This window comes from Lathyrus oleraceus, chromosome 7 (assembly GCF_024323335.1).
Source record: "Lathyrus oleraceus cultivar Zhongwan6 chromosome 7, CAAS_Psat_ZW6_1.0, whole genome shotgun sequence".
Lineage (NCBI taxonomy): Eukaryota > Viridiplantae > Streptophyta > Magnoliopsida > Fabales > Fabaceae > Lathyrus > Lathyrus oleraceus.
This window is the reverse complement of record NC_066585.1, coordinates 181,312,618-181,333,109: the sequence shown is the minus strand read 5'-3', so window position 1 is coordinate 181,333,109 and position 20,492 is coordinate 181,312,618. Positions and strand designations below refer to the sequence as shown.

General features: G+C 29.5%; 2 protein-coding genes across 3 annotated transcripts; one reads left to right on the top strand and one right to left on the bottom strand.

Moving 5' to 3' along the window:
- The first annotated feature begins 5,683 nt into the window (after nt 1-5,683).
- Nucleotides 5,684-7,535, top strand: LOC127100664 (anthocyanidin reductase ((2S)-flavan-3-ol-forming)). Its single transcript, XM_051037914.1, has 5 exons — nt 5,684-6,147; nt 6,252-6,452; nt 6,654-6,813; nt 6,896-7,109; nt 7,215-7,535. Exons 1-5 carry the CDS (start codon nt 5,851-5,853, stop codon nt 7,357-7,359), a joined length of 1,017 nt encoding a protein of 338 aa, XP_050893871.1. The 5' UTR covers nt 5,684-5,850; the 3' UTR covers nt 7,360-7,535.
- Nucleotides 7,536-7,555: 20 nt separating this feature from the next.
- On the bottom strand, nt 7,556-11,866 carry LOC127100663 (calcium/calmodulin-regulated receptor-like kinase 1). Of its 2 annotated transcripts, none has more exons than XM_051037913.1 (8): nt 11,718-11,866; nt 10,465-10,819; nt 10,143-10,296; nt 9,528-9,654; nt 9,160-9,245; nt 8,975-9,046; nt 8,475-8,678; nt 7,556-8,125 (listed from the first exon to the last, which is right to left on the bottom strand). In XM_051037913.1, exons 2-8 carry the CDS (start codon nt 10,776-10,778, stop codon nt 7,808-7,810), a joined length of 1,275 nt encoding a protein of 424 aa, XP_050893870.1. In that variant the 5' UTR covers nt 10,779-10,819; nt 11,718-11,866; the 3' UTR covers nt 7,556-7,807. The 2 variants fall into 2 exon arrangements, with proteins under 2 accessions (XP_050893870.1, XP_050893869.1); XM_051037912.1 differs by lacking the exon at nt 11,718-11,866 and adding an exon at nt 10,962-11,491.
- Between the last annotated feature and the right edge of the window lie 8,626 nt (nt 11,867-20,492).

Below are 20,492 nucleotides of genomic sequence, written 5' to 3'. Positions count from 1 at the left end.
AAATAGAAGCACGTTAGTTAAGTGGTAAGACAATATAATTAAATGCGAGAATTAAATAAAATATGAGGAAATCAAAAATGTGGAAGAACCATCATAACGCACCTGGGTATCGAACCTAGGACTTAAGAGAAGATGAACTATCTCCCTATCCACCCAGCCATGAGCGATTGATTGGAAACACTCTTAAACCAACGATATAAAACACACTTTTAAATGGAGTTTTTTTTTTAAAAATAGAAAAGAATGGGCAGCGGATGAATGGGCTCGGAGCGGGTCAAATCCTTCCCGACCCGGCTCGGCTTTATGTTAAAAGCTAAAAAAACCCTAATTTTATGGCCGTTTACCTCATCTCTCTTATGTGAACGAGAACAAAGACAACCACCGTCCCAAATCACTCTTTCCACTTCGTCGATGAAGAAACAACCCCTTGTCGTGACCGTTCACACTAGACGATCCAAACCTTTCCTTCCGTCTCCGCGGACGAACAACTTGCGATGTATCCTCCGTCGAAGAACCTTCGTCCGTCGTGGTTGAACTGCTTGCAACGTTACCTCCGACGAAGAACCTTCGTCCGCCATGACCGTTTAAGAAAAACGGTCTTACCATCACCCTCCATCGGAACAGCCGGCTAAAGCCTCAACGACGGCCAACCCAGCTCAAAGGATCAGATTTCGGGTACAATATCTCTATTTTTTCTCTTCTATGATGATAAACCGATGTTGTTTAGATGTGTGGGATCCCTTTTTTTTAGCAATATCTTTGAAGCTACTTAGGTACTGATTTCCCTTTTTTTTTCGATTGTATGATACTGCTGTTTTTTTATAATGATTTTTCGGATCCCCTTGGAACTTCTTGGTACTGATGTGTTAGAGAAAAAAGGTAGCTATTTTTTTTCAAAAGAAAAAATCCCCCCTCTCATACTTCTGCTTGTTGTTTTTTATATTGAGTACAATAGGGTTTGTGTTTGATTCAAAAGATAAATAAGAACAACCTTCTGAGACACTTTTTTTTTTAAGTCAGAAATTAACCTTCATTTTGGTGAAACAATATGTCTTATTATTGAGAACCTGTGAGTTACCCTTTCTATTTTATTTGAAATCATTTTGGACTTTTTCTAAAATTATGCTAACTGTGATACCTGTTTGTATAAGAGGCTTGACAAGCCTCCTGCTTCCGGCTTAGAAATCAGATGTTGCTGCTCCTATATTGACAAGACAAACAAAAAAGACTACCAACCAAATCAAGTTTTAAGGGGTCCCTCACTTGAACATATTTTCTTTTTTAATTAATTTGTTACTGTAAAAAGAATTGTACCTTATTATAATGTAAAAATTTATTTTTATATTTTCTGCATTTTTTTTCTATGTTTGTGATGTAGAAGACAAAATATAATGTTAAAACTTATTTTTATATTTTCTGATTTTTTTTTTATATTTGTGATGTAGAAGACAAATTATAATGTAAAAACTAATTTTAAATTTTTTTGAATTTTTTCAATATTTGTGATGTAGAAGACAAAGTGAACTTAAATGTAACTATTTTTTTGAATTTTAAGATAGAGCAATAATATTTATTTATAAAATGTGATCAAATATTTTACTTAAATCCAATTAATAGAATCAAAATAAATCCAATTAATAGAATCAAAATAAATTATCTTGACCATGAGTACCCTTTTTTTAAAACAAGTTTTAATTATTATTATTAGTACTACTGAACATATGAAACCTCTTGCTATAACCTAAGAACAAGACCATTAGAACCTAATTTTTTTTTGGAATGCCAAGATATAAATTCAAATAGTAAAACCAAACCTTAATGTAATCCAAGTCATAACCTCTATATATTCAAACACTAAATATAATGCAACAAGTGTAAATTATAGATGTATGATAAAACAAAATGCTTGGAAGAACAAATGCATGAATGACATAGTATATGATAGATGTTTGTATGAGTTAATCACAATTTTACGAGTAATTGTGATTAGAAAATCAAGACTTTAGTCAACCACAAGTGGCATCCAGAAAGGTCAGGAATCATCCAAATTAATCACCCTGTGGTCGAATATAATGAACTGAGCTTATCAAACTAAACACAAACAAAGATATTTAATCCTTAATTATTGAATTTTAAACTATGCATGAAGATGAGATCTTATGACCAGATGAAATGACCATGATGCAAAATGTAATGCTAGTTAATCATGAATGCAAATGAATGGACACAAATGAGTGAATTTAGATGAATGATTGCTCATGAATTGATGCATATGAACTAGGTGGGGCAAAATTTAGGGTATGACAGCATGGTCGGCTTCATGGTGGAAGCGGTGAAACTGTGGGTTCACATGGTAATAGACGTTGATCCTTGAATGGAAATAGGCGTAGCAGACGTTGATCCTTAATTGGAAATAGACGTAGTGGCTTTGATCTTGTCCGGATCGGAAGCGTGGCTTGGATTCTAGATATTTAATCGGAAAGCGGTGAAACGTTGGGTTCACATTGCGGTACCACATGCATAGAGTCACATGTCTTGCATTGAGTCACATTAGAGTTATGTGATAATTGGATGTTTGCATTGATGTGATTGTGAGGTGTGTATGAGATATAGTAATTGAATTTGGTGATGTTTGGATACATAATTTGGCAAAATATGTGATTATGTGATAATTGTAGTTATGTGTATAATTGGGAATATCGTATTGGATTGTGATATTATACTCCCTGAGTTTTTATGTGTGCTTGAAACATGTGAAATGAATGTTGGTTAATATTATTGACATGGTTATACAAGGTGTGATGAATTCCGTTCATTGTTGATTTAACCATTGTGCTTTATTATACTTCTTCATAATGATTTGAATTCTCACCCTTCTGTTTGAATGTTGCTTTACATGGCATCGTGCAGATACTCCAGAGTAGTATTGCGGAAGTAAGTGGACGGTAACTCACTCGAGATTAGTTGGAGAGTTCCGGTGCTTTGTTTTAGAGACTAAGTAGTGAGTCAATGCTCTGGTCATGTAACACGGGGTAGATTGGTAGTATTGAACTCATATCTGATTTGGATACATATTATGTTATTACTTGTGAATATGTTTATTTGAAAATTGCGGTTTGAGAGGCCATAGTGCCAAATATTCTAGATATGGTTTTAGTTATCTTGAGGAGATTATTGAGAGATGATCATGGTATGGGACATGGATCATTTTATGAAATACATGAGTATTCATTATTTTCCGCTGCGAACGCATATTCTTGAATATTCATGATAAGTGAAATGTGTTATTTTAAATGACCATGTGTATTGTATATTGATGATGAATGATGTTGGTTTTTGAAAGCTTTTAGTTTTTGAAAACGTCGATGTGACGCCCTTTCGTTTATATGCGTGCTTATTTACTCTGATTATATGTTAAGTATTTTGGGGTAGAAAAAGTGGTGTTACGTTGTTTCCTATCAATTGGAGTAATTGGGGCTGTTGAAGGGTTCTCATTCTTAATTTGGCTCATAACATTGTAGTTCTGATTCTTTAATCATTTGCCAAATGCCTTCAGAATTAGACCAAATTTCTTTATGTTGTTTGAAACAACCAAAACTTTTTCTTTTTAATCTGTGAGATTCTTCTTCAATTCAAATGTGAATAATCAGACTCTCAATTAAAACTTCTTTTGTTTTATGGCAAAAAAAGTTTTAAAAATTTCAAACTAGGGGCAGTTTGTCAATAATAAAAGTCATTTGTAATTATTCATCTAAAGACATACCTTCGGTGATGATCTCATAAGCAATCTTTTGAAGTTCGTGACATTGAGTCTCCACAGACTTTTCATCTATACCATTTGATACTTGAGGTATCGGCTAACAATATACTTCTTTGCTTCAGCTTCTTCGTGTCATACTTCTTTTTCAAAGTCTCCCAAACATGTTTTATAGTATCGCAATTACTCTAATCATCATATATATCATCTGCGACTCCATTCAAAATGTGATAATCATTCTTTTTTCATAGAGAGATTTTTTTCCTGAGCTATAAATTATTCGCTTTAATCTGTGTAGTAGATTCAATTTCAATAGAATTAACAATTTCAACTAAATTCATAGAATTCTTGAAGTTAGTTTGTTCGGTTGATCTAGTAGAAGCAACAAGAATGTCATCAATCAAACATTGACAACCTTAAGGTTAAGAAAACTCACAATTTTTATTGTCATCGTTTGAAATGACTTTTGTCAAACTTGAACAGTTTGTCAGAGACAACGAAAAAAATACCAATAATTTCTTCGATAGTCATGGCAGTTTGAAACGTCTTAAAATTGTTGTTTTACAATTTTAAAAAATTACTACTGAAGAATTTACCGGGCCGAGTCGCAGACTAGCTCGCTCTCTTTAAGATGTTTTGTGTCATTACTCAAAGTTGTGCAAAACAGTCACTCAACCACGACGCCTCCAGGATAAAAAAAATCAGTTATATACTGTACGATTATTACATACACGATAGATAATTGGTCTAAAAATACATCTTCCAATGATACAAAGACCATTCGAATATGATATAACTATCACTCGTAATATCTAATATAAAAGTCAGTGGTAATAATTTTTCAAATGAGGAGAAATTCAAATAATTCTCCAAACAAAATTCAATAATGGTCAAATACTTTCTCAAAAATGATTTCTCAAATAAAGTCATGATTTCTCAAACAAAGAAAATTTTAAATAATTCTCTAAAGAGAATCCAAAATTGAATAATTGAAAATTTCTCAACTCAAATGAGGAGAAATTAAAATAATTATCTAAAAAGAATTCAAGAAAATACTCGAAAATTTTAACGAGTAGAAAAAAATGAGGAGAAATTGATGCTTCGACAATTCAAAAGATGAAGAGTTATGAGAATGAGAAAGAAAAAACTCAATAAAATTTCTTTTGTGTGTTTTGAAATAAAACAAGTAGTTCTCTTATATAATAAAGTAACTCAGCCAAGATATCTAATCTAAATTATATGAGATTAAAAATAAATTCCAACTAACACACAAACATGTTTATTTTTTTTTAACAGTGTATAATTTAATATTTTTTTTTAAATTTTTACCTCCCTATTAGAATATTGATGTTAACTAAATTTTTATTATATGTACCATACTTACCTCATGAATAAATAAATATCAAACAAATATTTATTATTGATATAAATCATATAATAATTCTTAACGGATATTAGTATAATTCTTACTCTACCACAAATTTCTATTAAAGGATAATAATATATCTGAATCCATAATGCATATAAATTCTAAAACTCTTATTTCTCAAAATATTATTTCATATCTTAAAACAAATACATTTTTGTATTCTTTATTACATATTAAATGTAACTAATCATGGCATCTAAATTATTGTTAAAATTTGATGTAAATTGTGTTCAAAATATTAATTTAAAATTAACTATAATATATATATATATATATATATATATATATATATATATATATATATATATATATATATATATATATATATATATATATAGTCTAGTGGTTGGAATTTATTAGATAGTTAATAGGGGTGATTTTTCATTCAATGGCAATTAATATCTATGAAAGACAAAATTGGTATAAATGTAAAAAATGGCAAGTGATTCTCAAACATGTCAAAGACTTGTTGATATTGAGTTACTGGTGAACAAACTCCATCACGTGCTCACCTTAAACCCAAAAATAAAACAGTTTCTTTTCTTCAACTAACTGAAAAATTTAGTGTTATTTAACTACTTAAATAACTCTCTTTTCTCAACATAAAAACTGCACCAGTATTCATAAGTTTCATAGTAAAAGATTGTGTGTGCAAATTAACATTATGGCTAGTATCAAAGAAGTAGGAAAGAAGAAAGCATGTGTGATTGGTGGCACAGGTTTTGTGGCATCTATTCTCATCAAACAGTTGCTTGAAAAAGGTTATGCTGTTAATACTACTGTTAGAGATCTAGATAATCCTAAGAAAATATCACACCTAGTGGCACTGAAGAGTTTAGGGGAACTGAATCTGTTTAAGGCTGAATTAACTGTTGATGGAGATTTTGATGCTCCTATAGCAGGATGTGAACTTGTTTTTCAACTTGCTACACCTGTGAACTTTGCGTCTCAAGATCCTGAGGTAAGTTTTGAAACTGCATTGTAAATTTACGACAAAAAAGTGATGTTTTTTAGAATAGATTAATGATGATAAAATTCTTGTGTTATCGACTACTATGTGTTTAGAATGACATGATAAAGCCAGCGATCAAAGGTGTGTTGAATGTGTTGAAAGCTTGTGCGAAAGCAAAAGAAGTGAAAAGAGTTATCTTAACATCTTCGGCTGCTGCTGTGACGATAAATGAACTCAAAGGAGAAGATCATGTCATGGATGAAACTAACTGGTCTGATGTTGAGTTTCTGAATGCGGCAAAGCCACCTACTTGGGTAAGAATCCAACCACCTTGTTCAAAAGAATAGATTATTTTGATACGACTTGAAAATTTTGACTACAATTTAAATGGTTAATGCAGTTAAAAACATAGTAATGGTTAAAACTTAAGAGGTGTGATAAGATGTCGCAATCTGTTAATCATTTGTTGAACTCAACTAACCGCGGTTTTGAATGTTATTCACCGCGTTTTTCAGGGTTATCCTGCGTCCAAAGTGCTAGCTGAAAAGGCTGCATGGGAGTTTGCTGAAAAAAATGACATTGATTTAATCACTGTGATACCTACTTTAACAATGGGTCCTTATCTCACTCAAGATGTGCCATCTAGTGTTGGCTTGGCAATGTCACTTATAACAGGTTCAAAGCAGTCAAATTCAATGGTTTAAGGACTATACAAATAATGATTATAATGTTTCAATCTCAATTTCATATCTTGCAGGCAATGATTTCCTCGTAAATGCTTTGAAAGGAATGCAGTTTCTGTCAGGTTCGATATCCATTACTCATGTCGAGGATATTTGCCGAGCTCATATATTTGTGGCAGAGAAAGAATCAGCTTCTGGTAGATACATTTGCTGTGCTCAGAATACCTGTGTTCCCGAGCTTGCAAAGTTTCTTAGCAAACGTTACCCTCAGTATAAAGTTCCAACTAAGTAAGAAACAGCTTCTCGTCGTACATTTTGTGCAAAATTTTTAACTATAAAGTCCAAGTGTTTTCAACAGAGAAAAAACTATCAAAGTATGTTTTTGAATTGCAGATTCGAGGATTGCCCTAGCAAGGCAAAGCTGATAATCTCTTCTGAAAAGCTTATCAAAGAAGGGTTCGGTTTCAAGTACGGTATCGGTGAAACTTATGACCAGACTATAGAGTATTTGAAGACTAAGGGGGTCTTGAAGAAGTAAAGTTCTGATGCTTTCAATTCTCTAACAAACTCTAAGTATGTTATGTGTTTGTTGAGTTTAGAGTGAAATATCAAGTGAATAAGAATAATGGAGGGAATGGCAGGTTCATCTCTGTGAATCCCCTAGTGTATTACCACCTAATTAAACCCCTCTAATATTATTATTATTATCTGTCATTATTATTACTATTCAACTCTTGTTATCAGTGGAATAGCCATCAATAATAAAAAAAACTTCTCATGAGGAGCACAATATTCTTCAGTCTAACAATGTTAGGGGGCTTCACATTCCCAATGGTTTAACAAGAGATTAATTTCAATGCACCGACGGTGCAAATCGATTGTACAATTGACTTTATAACTCTTGAAGATAAACTTTTAGCCAATTAAACGAAATTAAAAGAAGATAGATGATTTAAACATTCAAGAACACCGACAAACTCCTATGATTATCGGCTGTGCAATCTGCGCAACTCCCCTGAACCCTCAATAGATGAAAAGTCTCGAGTTCCTGGCTGTTCCACTTCGACAGACACTTCGCTTAATGCGGTAGAAGATGTCTGGCTATGATTTCTTTTAGGCTTCTTATAAAGCTTAGATAATGCTTGAACAGCGGTCCTCATTGAAGGTCTAGTTTTGGAAACTCCACTGACACATTTGAATGCAAGTGAAGCCATATCATTAAGCTTGTTTACATCATAGTTTCCATTCAGTTGCGGATCCACAATTTCTTCCCATCCAATCTTGCCCTCACTTTCCATGGCAGCCTAATCATATCCAGAAAGAAATATTTTGTGAATCCCATACATATATAATATAAAAGTTATATGTATACTAATGATCAATGAATTATATAACTATATGTTGATAATGTAATAATACGTTACTCATATTTCCGACTGAACTTTACCATCTTACTACATCATATTTCACCATGACAAGTGTATCTATGAGTGTGGCATATGATTAGACATCTGTATAAAACTACTCCGTACTGTTAGTGAATGGTTATTCTAATACTCTCTCCTACAATATATTTTCAAATGCGCCAAAATATACTTATGCGCAGCAGCATGGCCGCATGTATAGAAGCCAACAGGGAGATGCTGTTCTTACTAGTTTTACATATTCCATTAGCCCCTGCTGTGGATTTCTTCCAGTAATAAGCTCGAAAAGTAGCACACCAAAACTATATACATCGCTTTTCTTAGTGAAGGTACTTGTAGATATATACTCAGGATCAAGATATCCAAAAGTTCCTCTGATATTGGACGCACGCGGCTTAATCATCTCTGGTCTGGAAAGCCCAAAGTCAGTGACCTGCCCAATAATATATAGATGTTAAAAAGAATATTAAGCTTCGATGAATGTTTTCAAGTATCATCTATGAAGTAAAGACACCCCGAATTTGACCCCGACACTGACACGGAGACATCAGTAATAATTTGAAAAAATGAATAAGTTATACGTAATCACAAGTGTCGGACCAAGTGTCCGATACCGACACAGACACGGACACACCTTTTTTTTAGAGGTGTCGGTGTTACATAGAATATCATTGATACTCCTACTATTCATCTTTGTGTAAACTGAATGGAAATGGAAAGGTTGGTTACCTTGGCTTTCATGAACTCATCCAATAGAATGTTGGAAGACTTGATGTCACGGTGCACAATAGGTGGATCAGCCTGCAGTGAGTTAATTATTAAGAAAAAGAAATAAAAAACAAAAGTAAACATGTTCTCTGTTCTCAATGTGTAAGTTTACTAAATAACAAACAAGTTTTGAGTATAATATATACCCCATAATGTAGATATTCCAGCACCCTTGCAACATCTAGTGCTATGCTAAGTCTCAAATCCCAGCTTAATGGCTCATAATCTTTTCCTGGATCATCAACACAACCTAAGGTAAGTATAAACTCCAACCAGAGGATAATCAAATGTTTTATTTTCCCAAAGACAAAAGTAAAAAATACTCATTTTCAAATTATTTTATGCATGTTCACTGGTATATCATCCATACAAGACAATACAATTTCAGACAAATATTCACATGAAACTATTTTCTATGGAACAAAGAAAACTGAGAACATCTATTCCATTGAGAAATATCCTAACAAATATTTCCCTAAAAATATAAAATGACGAGAATAATTCTCTTTCTAACCATATAAATGAGAAGCAAGACTGCCATTGCTCATGTAAATGTAAAGGAGCATATGTCGTCCTCTTTCCGCAGCATATCCCACCAAAGCCACAAGGTTTTTGTGATGTAATCTTCCAAGTAATAGAACCTGCTAGCAGGAGAGCAAAGCTTGAGAGTTTTCGAATGTCATCGGACTATCTTTAAACCCCTTTATTAAAGAGTTGTAGAGAACAGCATGAGGGAATCTTGTTGGAAATTAAAGCGAGTTAGAAATAGAGTAACAATCCATTCATACCATTATGTTACAAGAAAAGTACAGTACAAGAACTAAAACAAGACATAGCATTGCACTGATGAGTTTTTAATAATGTAATACTAATAACAATTGTAAAGCTATGAAAGTAGTTAAAAAAGATAATGGTTTTTAATTTAGCATTTTGTTTTCCCTGGATTTTTTAAGCCAAACAATAAAAATCGATAACATTCACACGGCAGAGGATCCTTTTAAAAGCTAATCAATACTGCTATTCAGAAGATGTTTCTTCACTCAATAATTGCAAACTTTCAAAGAAAACTACATGAACAATTAGATGAAGACATGTGAATATTTAACATAAGCATATCACCAAGTATTACCTCAGTTAAAAATTCTTGTTCTCCTTGTCTTGAATTAGCACCAAGAACTTTAACTGCAACCGTCTCACCTGTAGGCATTTGTGCTTTGTAAACAGAACCAAATGCTCCATGGCCAATGATCGTTGTAAAATTAGAAGTAGCCTTTTCTACATCTCTGGAAAAGGAGTGACAAGGTTACACAAACGGAGAAATATAAATTGACATAACACAAAAGTGCAATAAATTTAACATTCTCAACAAGAAAGCTAAGAGATTCTAGTAGCTAAAATTATCGGTCAGTCAAGAGAAGCAAGAAACAAAAATGCAATGGAAATTAACATACTTGTAAGAATACTTAGGAATTCCACATGCTGAGACTGAATTCTTCCTCCTTAGTCCTTCTAACCAAAAATTTGCGTTACTCCATTCCGATGTTCTTGGTGACTCCAAAGCTGCATTGGAGTCTGATAATGATATGCTGGAATCAACCCTTTTGACATGACCAATAACGGCCTGGGTCCTCCGAGGACTGCTCTTTTCCCCCTCTACAAACTTCCTTCCACACATGAAGAGGACTAAAATTAAAAATCCCAAACCAGCTCCAATTACGAAGCCTATGCATATTCCTATTATCAATATCAATAGATCCCTATCCATCTTGTGGAAATTGAGAAATACTTATAAGTCTGCCAATGTACCTAAAAATGCACACACAGAAACTTCAGAAAACTAACAAGAGCTAGTCACATCAACATCTTGCTGCATAAAATTGAAACATATTCCAAACAACACCTTGTTTTTGTCATCAAAAATAAGATATATAAAAAACTTAAACTTAACTGCTACATGAAATTGCATCTAGATGCACCATTAACAGTTGTTAATTCAAATCACTTTTCTTAACCATCCAAACATTCTTCCACTTGTGATTGAGTGGCTCATCATTTACTCAAATGGCTTCAATATATTAACCATCTATCAATAAATCAAGGGCGGAAATTGCAAGTATATCATAACAATTCACGCGTTTTGGAATAAAACCCTTTGATTTTCTTGCTTTACTCACTTTATATATTACTAACTTCATAACAAATCACGCGTTTTGAAATAAACCCCTTGATTTTCTCGCACGCTCTTCATATTACTAACTTCATAACAAATCACGCGTTTTGGAAGAAAACCATTTGATTTTCTCACTTTATATTTTACTAACTTTAGAGGAGTCAAATTCATCAATCACAATACAATACCGAAATGAACAATAAACTCAATACAAACAGAATCAGAACTCAAAGTTAAACTCTAAACTCCATTAAACTAACTATTATCACCATTCAAGTAGACTTAAAAGAGGAATAAATAAATTAATACAAAACCTCAGCTTCTGAAAAAAAAAAAAAAAAAAGAAGAAACACAAAATATGCATGCTACGTTGTTTTCCACGATCATCGTCATGAAATTGAAAAACCTACACAAATCCAATTAAAATGGAACGAACAGAATAACAACACGTTCTATGATAATCAATACTGAAAATATATCAAATAAAAAAAAGCAGTGAATCTGAAAAAGGAGAGAGAGTGTGAGAGAGAGAACCATAAGATATGATAATGAGGAGAATGCAAAAGATTCTAATCCATTTCCATGGGTAAGAGAAGGAAGAGAGTGAGAGCATGAAATGCAGTGAAAGCGTAACGATGCTTTTTCACCAAAATATAAGCGGTTTCATTTCATTTCACTCCGTGGGTTTTTATTCTTAATAATAACTTGAAAATGCAATTTATATTAAAAAAAAAATACAAATTAATACAACAAATTTGTCAATAAAAATGAAAAACAATTTCGGAAAATGAACTAAAGCTAAAAGTGCTTTATAAATATTAATGACTTTTTGAGAAAATAAACTATTGATAAAATAATTATCAAATTAAATTTTTTAAATAATTTGTATAACAAAATAGATGTAATGATAAATAATTAACAAGTTTCATCTAAAAATAAGGCTCAAAGATAATATATAAAATCATTTATTAATTACTCATTAAATAGATTTTTACATGGTCAATGAAAATTAACATTTTTTATGAGATATAAAATTAATTCTTTATCAACTTAATTAACTTTATCGACAATCTTACAACTATGGTATGTGATTTGAATGTGAGAAATAAGTCAAAGATATTTAAATAAGAATTATGTTAGCAACACACAAAATCTTGTAACAAATAGAATGTGTCTGCCTCTAATTGCAACTTATAATGGTAGTTTTATGCATGAATTCTTTTTCTATTTTTGATAATGTTTTTTTACAAACATACTTGTTTGCCACCCCTCCATCAAAGTAAGACGGACATGCCTCGTTGTCACCTCTACTTCAAAGTATGGCGGACATGTCCATTTGTCATCCCTATTTCTGAATTTAATCGTAATTTACTAAAATATAAATATATTATTCAATTCATTTTACATAAATATATCAAAATATAAATCAATTAAACTAAAATATTCTCTACTTCAAAGTATGTATCTATATAAAAAAAGAAAATATATAAAATTTAAAATTAGAAAACAATAATAAAATTACGAAAAAAATATAAAATGAATATATTTCTTCTATCCAATTCTCTACACCAACTCATGCACCTAAAATAAATCATAATTATGAATTAGAAAACACCAATAAAACTAATAACACAACACCTACACAATAACATAACAAAAAAAATTAAAAACAACCCTTAAGTTAGAAAGAAAAATAAAATCTATAAATTTAAAGAAAAAGATAATTCTTAGAAACTGCCATTTAATATTATCTTGTGATGCTTCAATTTAACGTATGCACCTATAAAAAAAAACATAACTAAAATTGAGGTAAGAGGAAATAAAAATCATAAATTTAGATATATTTTTTTTAATTTGTAAAATAAAAATCATAAATTGATGAAGAGAAATTCACCGCTGCACGAGATAGTGATCTCTAATCTACTTTTAATATATAAAAGTTAATTACCACCATAATTACTTAATTACCCTAGTTACAATCCATGACACAGCTACTTTCATGTTTCTATAAGTAATTTCGTACTAAACTCTATATATAATGTTCCTATAAGTAATTTCGTACTAAACTCTATATATACTACTAAAAAAATATTACCGTTACTTTATTGTTGTTGCAATTTTATCATTCCAAAATGAAATCAATATTCTGAAATCAAATTAATTATTATTGTAGTTTTTTTGCCAAATATTATCGTTACTTGATTTTCTTTAAATGACAAAATGAATATTTAATTGTATATATAGATTACCAATGTTTTAAAAATCAAATTGGACATTAAAGCGAGGAAACTCCGTATCAAAGTTCAATCGATTCAACCGATTCAATTGCATTTGAACAAGATATAAATAAAAAAAATTAAAAATTAAAAAACATAATAAATGACATTAAAATAAATAAATGTAAAATAAAATTTAAATAAATAAGAATGCATCTTTAATTATTTATGATATTTAAATATTTATGATATTTTATAAATATATATAGATTACCAATGTTTTAAAAATCAAATTGGATATTAAATCGATGAAACTCCGTATCAAAGTTCAATCGATTCAACCAATTCAACTGCATTTGAACCGGATATAAATAAAAAAGATTAAAAATTAAAAAACATAATAAATGACATTAAAATAAATAAATGTAAAATAAAATTTAAATAAATAAGAATGCATCTTTAAATATTTATGATATTTAAATATTTATGATATTTTATAAATATATATAGATTACCAATGTTTTAAAAATTAAATTGAATATTAAATTGATGAAACTCCGTATTAAAATTCAATCGATTCAACCAATTCAACTGCATTTGAATCGGATATAAATAAAAAAATTAAAAACTAAAAAACATAATAAATGACATTAAAATAAATAAATGTAAAATAAAATTTAAATAAATAAGAATGCATTTTTAAATATTTATGATATTTTATAAATATATATAGATTACCAATGTTTTAAAAATCAAATTGAACATTAAATCGATGAAATTCCATATCAAAGTTCCATCGATTCAACCAATTCAACTGCATTTGAACCGGATATAAATAAAAAAGATTAAAAATAAAAAACATAATAAATGACATTAAAATAAATAAATGTAAAATAAAATTTAAATAAATAAGAATGCATCTTTAAATATTTATGATATTTAAATATTTATGATATTTTATAAATATATATAGATTACTAATGTTTTAAAAATCAAATTGAACATTAAATCGATGAAACTCCGTATCAAAGTTCCATCGATTCAACCAATTCAACTGCATTTGAACCGGATATAAATAAAAAAGATTAAAAATACAAAACATAATAAATGACATTAAAATAAATAAATGTAAAATAAAATTTTAATAAATAAGAATGTATCTTTAAATATTTATGATATTTTATAAATATATGTAGATTACCCAATGTTTTAAAAATCAAATTGAACATTAAATCGATGAAACTCTGTATCAAAGTTCAATCGATTCAACCAATTCAACTGCATTTGAACCGGATATAAATAAAAAAAATTAATAATTAAAAAACATAATAAATGACATAAAAATAAATAAATGTAAAATAAAATTTAAATAAATAAGAATGCATCTTTAAATATTTATGATATTTATATATTTATGATATTTAAATATTTATGATATTTAAATATTTATGATATTTTATAAATAATAAACCGATAGACTGGAAGGTAATTTAAATTCTATTATAACTTATATAACTTATATATTTGCAAACACATTCAATAATGAATCTTACTTTAATGTAGATATTATTGGTGCTGTTAGTGAGATAAACCATATCCAATCCAACACTCCGGGGAAGAAAGTTGTTGTTTCTGTTGTGCTGAAAGATTTGAAGTAATGCGCATTGTTTTCATAACTTATGTGTTTGATAAATTTATATATTTTGCATCACTGAATCCCATCATATAATATTGTTTATTTATATTGCAAAATATGGGTAATTGCATAAATTGCAATTTATGGGAAATCTATGGATCAAATTTTTTGGCTTACTACAATGATCCTAAAAACAATGGAGCTATTGTAATTCTGCTCACTCATGCAATGGTAAAAGATGGCCAAGGTATTACACTATCAGACTTTATAAATACATAACTGATTTGTATTTTTCATTATACGTTCAATAATTTTTATATTAATTATACAATTTACAGTCTCAAATGCATGGAGTGGTTCCAAATTGTTGATAAATGAAGACATCCCTGAAATTCAAGATTTTATGTCTAAGTATGGATTTTATTTATTTATTTATATTCAGATTATTATACATAATTTTTAATTTCAAAAACAATCTTATTTCTATAGGTTGCCTACTAATGAACAGAAGGAGAAACCTACTCAATCTGCAAAATCTCTTTCTAATTGGTCTGGTGGTTCTCAGTATTCGCCAGTAGAAAGGTTTGTTCATAATGCGAAATGTATGTCCTTAAGTCAGTTCTGCAAAATCAAACATGTAAGTTGAATACTATAGAGCCGAATTTAGCTTTACTATTACAATTATATTGTTTGCTTTTTGAAATTAATATCATTTTTGATTTGCTTTTAGGAAACTTTATGTGTTACTGTAGCAACCACATTGAAATTTGCTGTCTCAAAGTATGGATGGTTTTATTATGGCTGCACAAGGTGTTCTTCGAAGGCACCTAATCCTGAAAAAGCTTATGAATGTTCATGTGGGCAAAAAGTCGAACAGCCTATACCAAGGTACATATAATCTAGATGAATTGCAAATAAATTTGGTAATGGATTTGTTATTAAACATATTATTTTCTTCGTTTAAAATACTATAGGTACAAGATTGAGATATATGTTAGCAATGGTGAATCAAAATATCGATTTGTATTCTGGGATTCCGAATGTGCTGCTATACTTGGAATGACTGCTGAATTTATGCATAACTCTATGGTGGAGGTACATTGTTATACATAAGTTAAAATGTTAATAGTTTATCGAGTTGTAAAGTTCAGATTATCACTCATGGTTGATATTTTATTTTTCCATTAGAATGGAGAAGATGATCCAATGGTTTATCCTGATGAGCTTGAAATGCTGTTGAATAAGAAAATGGCTTTTAGAGTTAAGGTGCAGCCAACGTTTTCCCAAGCGTCTGTTTGGAAGCTTTGTGATGATGAAGCCTTTGTTAAAGAGATTGAAAATGACTACATAGTAGAAGACGTATAATATTCACTTAATTCATGTATTATTTAAATATTTAACAAGTATAATAAATATTCGATGTTTTAATGTGCAAAATCAGTCTAAAACTGAATATGCAAAGTTGGTCCCTAACAAAGAAAATTTGGAAACTTCCGCAGTAAGTATCTTCATTTGTTAACATAATAATTTTCTATGATAAATATTGTATTATTATAATTCATTTTATATCTGACAATTAATTTTTTATATTGCAAGCAAACATTATCTGCATCTGGTGAAAATAATCCAGAATCAATCATTCTAATGACTCCGGCTAAGGATGTTGTAATTGCTGACAAGGGTGAAGAAGTTGATTTTGAAGCGTCTGGCGCTACGCAATTATCAGGCACCAAACCATCCAAGAAAATAAAGATAGAACCATCTTCTTAATTAGAATTTTCGGAAATTTGATATTGAAATATATTTTATGAACTTTTTAGCACCAGAATGAGTTTAAGTATGAAGTTGTTAAGAACATGATATGTTTTGGTTGTAGGATGTGTTCTTACTTTTTTGAAGTGTTTATTTTGTGGGATTACAATTGACATTTATATTTCATGTATGGTTTAAAGGATGATAATGAGTATTTAATTCATGTGTGTGAAATTATTCAAAATCCTATGTTGTTATGTTGAACATTGTGTTTTGTGTGTTCTTTCAACTACAAAATTTATATGAGTATCATATCTTCAAATGTTAATAAGTATTTTAGATTGATAACAAAATACATTGTCATCTTATAAAATATGTGTATACGACTAAATTATAAATAGATTATTGCATGTCATGTTTGGTTTCAGCATGCCTAATGGTGTTAGAAATTAAAAAAACAATTACATAAAAATTTATTATGAAATCCTTCAAAACTAATTATAGAAAACACATAGAAACACATTTTTTTACAATTTTTTTCAAAGTCAGTCTAATTCAGTTGAATGCAAGATTCAAACATTGCTCCAACATTTCTAAACTACCTGCAATTTTCCATCATTTTGCATAAAATTGGAGCATGTGTTATGTTGATTGAGGTTCATTTTCAAATGAAATGTGTACACACAAAAATTAAAATAAAATAAAATAAATTGGTCAAATTTAGACTAGATGTGAGTGAAAAATGTGATAAAATAAATTACCTATTTATACTACTAAAAAATATTATCGTTATTTTATTGTTGTTGCAATCTTATCATTCCAAAATAAAATCAATATCCTGAAATCAAATTAGTTATTATTGTAGTTTTTTAAGGTTGCGGGCAGGTTTTGAATCATCACTTCCTAAAAGGTTGCGGGCAGGTTTTGTATAAACCCAGTTTTTTAAGCACCAAAGAATTGTACGAAGTTAAATCATTTTTGTTGCTAGACTTATTTCTCATAACTAAAATTGTGAACCTTTTGTTTCAATATCTTTTGTTGCATTAAACCTTACTGTATCAATTGCAATTAATTTCAACATTTGGTAGTATTCATTACTATATTTTAAAACAAATGAGGTTCTGGTATTTCTTTTACATGGTTTATGTATTTTGGTTAAATAATCATTTATTATGAAGGTTAATATTTGCACTTTTATACCTCAAATTAGTAACAGATTGGAAAATTTCATCCATTACTAAATAAATATATTTTTATTTCTTATGTCCAAAATCTCAATGATAAATAGAATGTTTATTCATAACATTAACAAATAAATTATTGCATTTGGGCGACCCGTACGAACGCACGGGTCCTTTACTAGTTTAAAATATATAAGGTACAAAATATAAACCTTAAAAATAACATAAGAAAAGAAAATAGATTTAAGACCGTATACTTCTTTTAAATTGTCAACTTCTAAAATTCAATTTCTTCAAAAATATTTTATGATGCTTCAAATTATGTACCTACAGAAAATATAATTAAGAATTAAAAAATAACAATAAACTTAAGATATAAAATATAATTAAGAATTAGAAAACAATAATAAATTTAGGAAGAGAGAAAAATAATACATTTAAAAAGATTGATATTTCTTCTTATCCGGCGAATTTTTTTTGTGATGTTTTATATTTATTTCAAAGTATGCACCTAAAAAACGTAACTAAGAAACAACAATAAAGTTAAAAAGAAAAAAGAAAAGTCATATATTTAAAGAGTGAGATACTCTTTCAAAACCGACATCTCTTAAAATTTAACTTCTTCAACAATATATTAGGATTTAAAATTATGTATCTAAAAAAACATAACTAAGAATTAAAAATAACAATAAACTTTGAAAGAGAGAATAAAAATCATAATTTAAAAAAGCTAATACTTCTTCTAACATGCTCCATTCATAAACATGCTCCATTCATAAACAAAAGAACAAATAGTTTTTGGAAATTCGTTTAGACTATCATTGTCTAATCATTGTCTCTTTATGAATTTAGATTTAAATGATAAAATATCAAATTTTCTTTCCTTTTACTAGCGTTCAGACGGGCACTCCCGTGCCCGTCTGTCCGCTTTTTTTAATGCGCACAGCAGAGAAAAATAAGTGTCAGTTTTTCTTTTTATGAGATTTCTATTGTAGGTCGTATTAAAAATACTATTATTACATTTTGAAAATGGTAAATAAAGATATTCAAAATTATATCGAAGCATGCAAAATACTATTGATACTATGTAATCAATGACGTTCTTTAAGAGGAATGTCGAACATGAAATCTTTACTCGAAATATTTTCTTTTTCCCGCAATTGTTTTCCGTAGTAAAGAAAAAATGTAAGATTCTCAAATTAGAATTTTTTATAGAGAAAAAGATAGTAAAATTAATAGTAAGTAGTGTAATATAGTTTTTTTTACCTTATAAAGATTCGAATCAATTCTTCGTACATCCCTTTATCAATGCACTATTGAGATTTAAAAAACTACAAATATATGACGGAATGTCATATCATCACAGAAATACATTTAAAACATTTGACTCGCTTGAATATAATATGGGTTATTGTGACAAAAAAAACGTATACCTGGAGAATGAAGATACTTTGTTTTAGTCTAGATTTGGTAGAACAACAACTATGACTTGTTTATGAATCACTTGAATTTTAGAACACGGACACATTTGTCCGCTTTTTTTTATTACGCTAACGCGTGAAAATATTAACAACGTCTTTTTTTATAAGTTTGATTTTAATATAAATTACTTATATGATAAAAAATATGATATTTATTCAGATGCATATTAAATTTTATTTATAATTTATAATATTGAATTGAGAAAATTGCAGTGCGACGTGACTTTATTTAACTGTTTTTTTTCAAGCAAATCAATAAATAACTCAATGTATAAACTTAAATTCTTCTTTAATGTTTTTGAATTTGTGTTCTTTAATTTTTTTGGTATGAGGATGTAATGCACAATACATACACATGGAAACAATTAAACTTCTCTTCAACAACAGAGTAAGAATGCAACGGTAATAATCATCAATATTCATCTTTCTTGTATGGAAAAACCACTCACGTATTGTTTATCAAAATCCCCTATGAATAAATATCATGTTATATCAGTATTCCCTTTACTCTCTCTCTCCCTCCCTCCCTCTCTCTCTCTCTCGTGCCCGTCTGTCCGCTTTTTTTAATGTCCACAGCAGAGAAAAATAAATGTATGTTTTTCTTTTAATATTGAAAGATTTTACCGTGTTCTAGTTTGACTGTATATTGAAGCAAAAGAAAATTATATTTAGTTATGATATAAAGAATACAATATGAGCTTGGTATGTCGTGTAACAAAAATGAGAATCAATGTGTGATAATTTCTTTTAATGTACTTAATAAATATCTGCGGGTGCGATAAAAGAATTTGTTTGTAGACTATATTTTTTGTGTATCCACCATCTTCTCCTTTCAATTTCCCTTCCCTAGTTAAAACTCTTGACCGATTCGGAAAATGACGATTCACTTTTAAAATGGAATCTATAGTGAGAGATGGGCTTTCGGGCATGATCGATTCGGAAAATGATTGTACTTCGAATATATGGATCTTGGAACGAAAATTGAAAGGGAGAATGGTATATATGGATAATAGAACAACATTCGAATATACTCTTTTAACATG

What these genes read in the sequence shown, in the direction of transcription:
- LOC127100664 (XM_051037914.1), top strand. Translation starts at nt 5,851, where the DNA reads ATGGCTAGTATCAAAGAAGTAGGAAAGAAGAAAGCATGTGTGATTGGT. An exon ending in GGCAATGTCACTTATAACAG is followed by an intron (nt 6,814 to 6,895) that starts GTTCAAAGCAGT and finishes CATATCTTGCAG; the next exon opens with GCAATGATTTCCTCGTAAAT. An exon ending in CAGTATAAAGTTCCAACTAA is followed by an intron (nt 7,110 to 7,214) that starts GTAAGAAACAGC and finishes TTTGAATTGCAG; the next exon opens with ATTCGAGGATTGCCCTAGCA.
- LOC127100663 (XM_051037913.1), bottom strand. Translation starts at nt 10,778, where the DNA reads ATGGATAGGGATCTATTGATATTGATAATAGGAATATGCATAGGCTTC. An exon ending in ATTCCTAAGTATTCTTACAA is followed by an intron (nt 10,297 to 10,464) that starts GTATGTTAATTT and finishes CTCCTTTTCCAG; the next exon opens with AGATGTAGAAAAGGCTACTT. An exon ending in ATGAGTTCATGAAAGCCAAG is followed by an intron (nt 8,679 to 8,974) that starts GTAACCAACCTT and finishes ATTATTGGGCAG; the next exon opens with GTCACTGACTTTGGGCTTTC.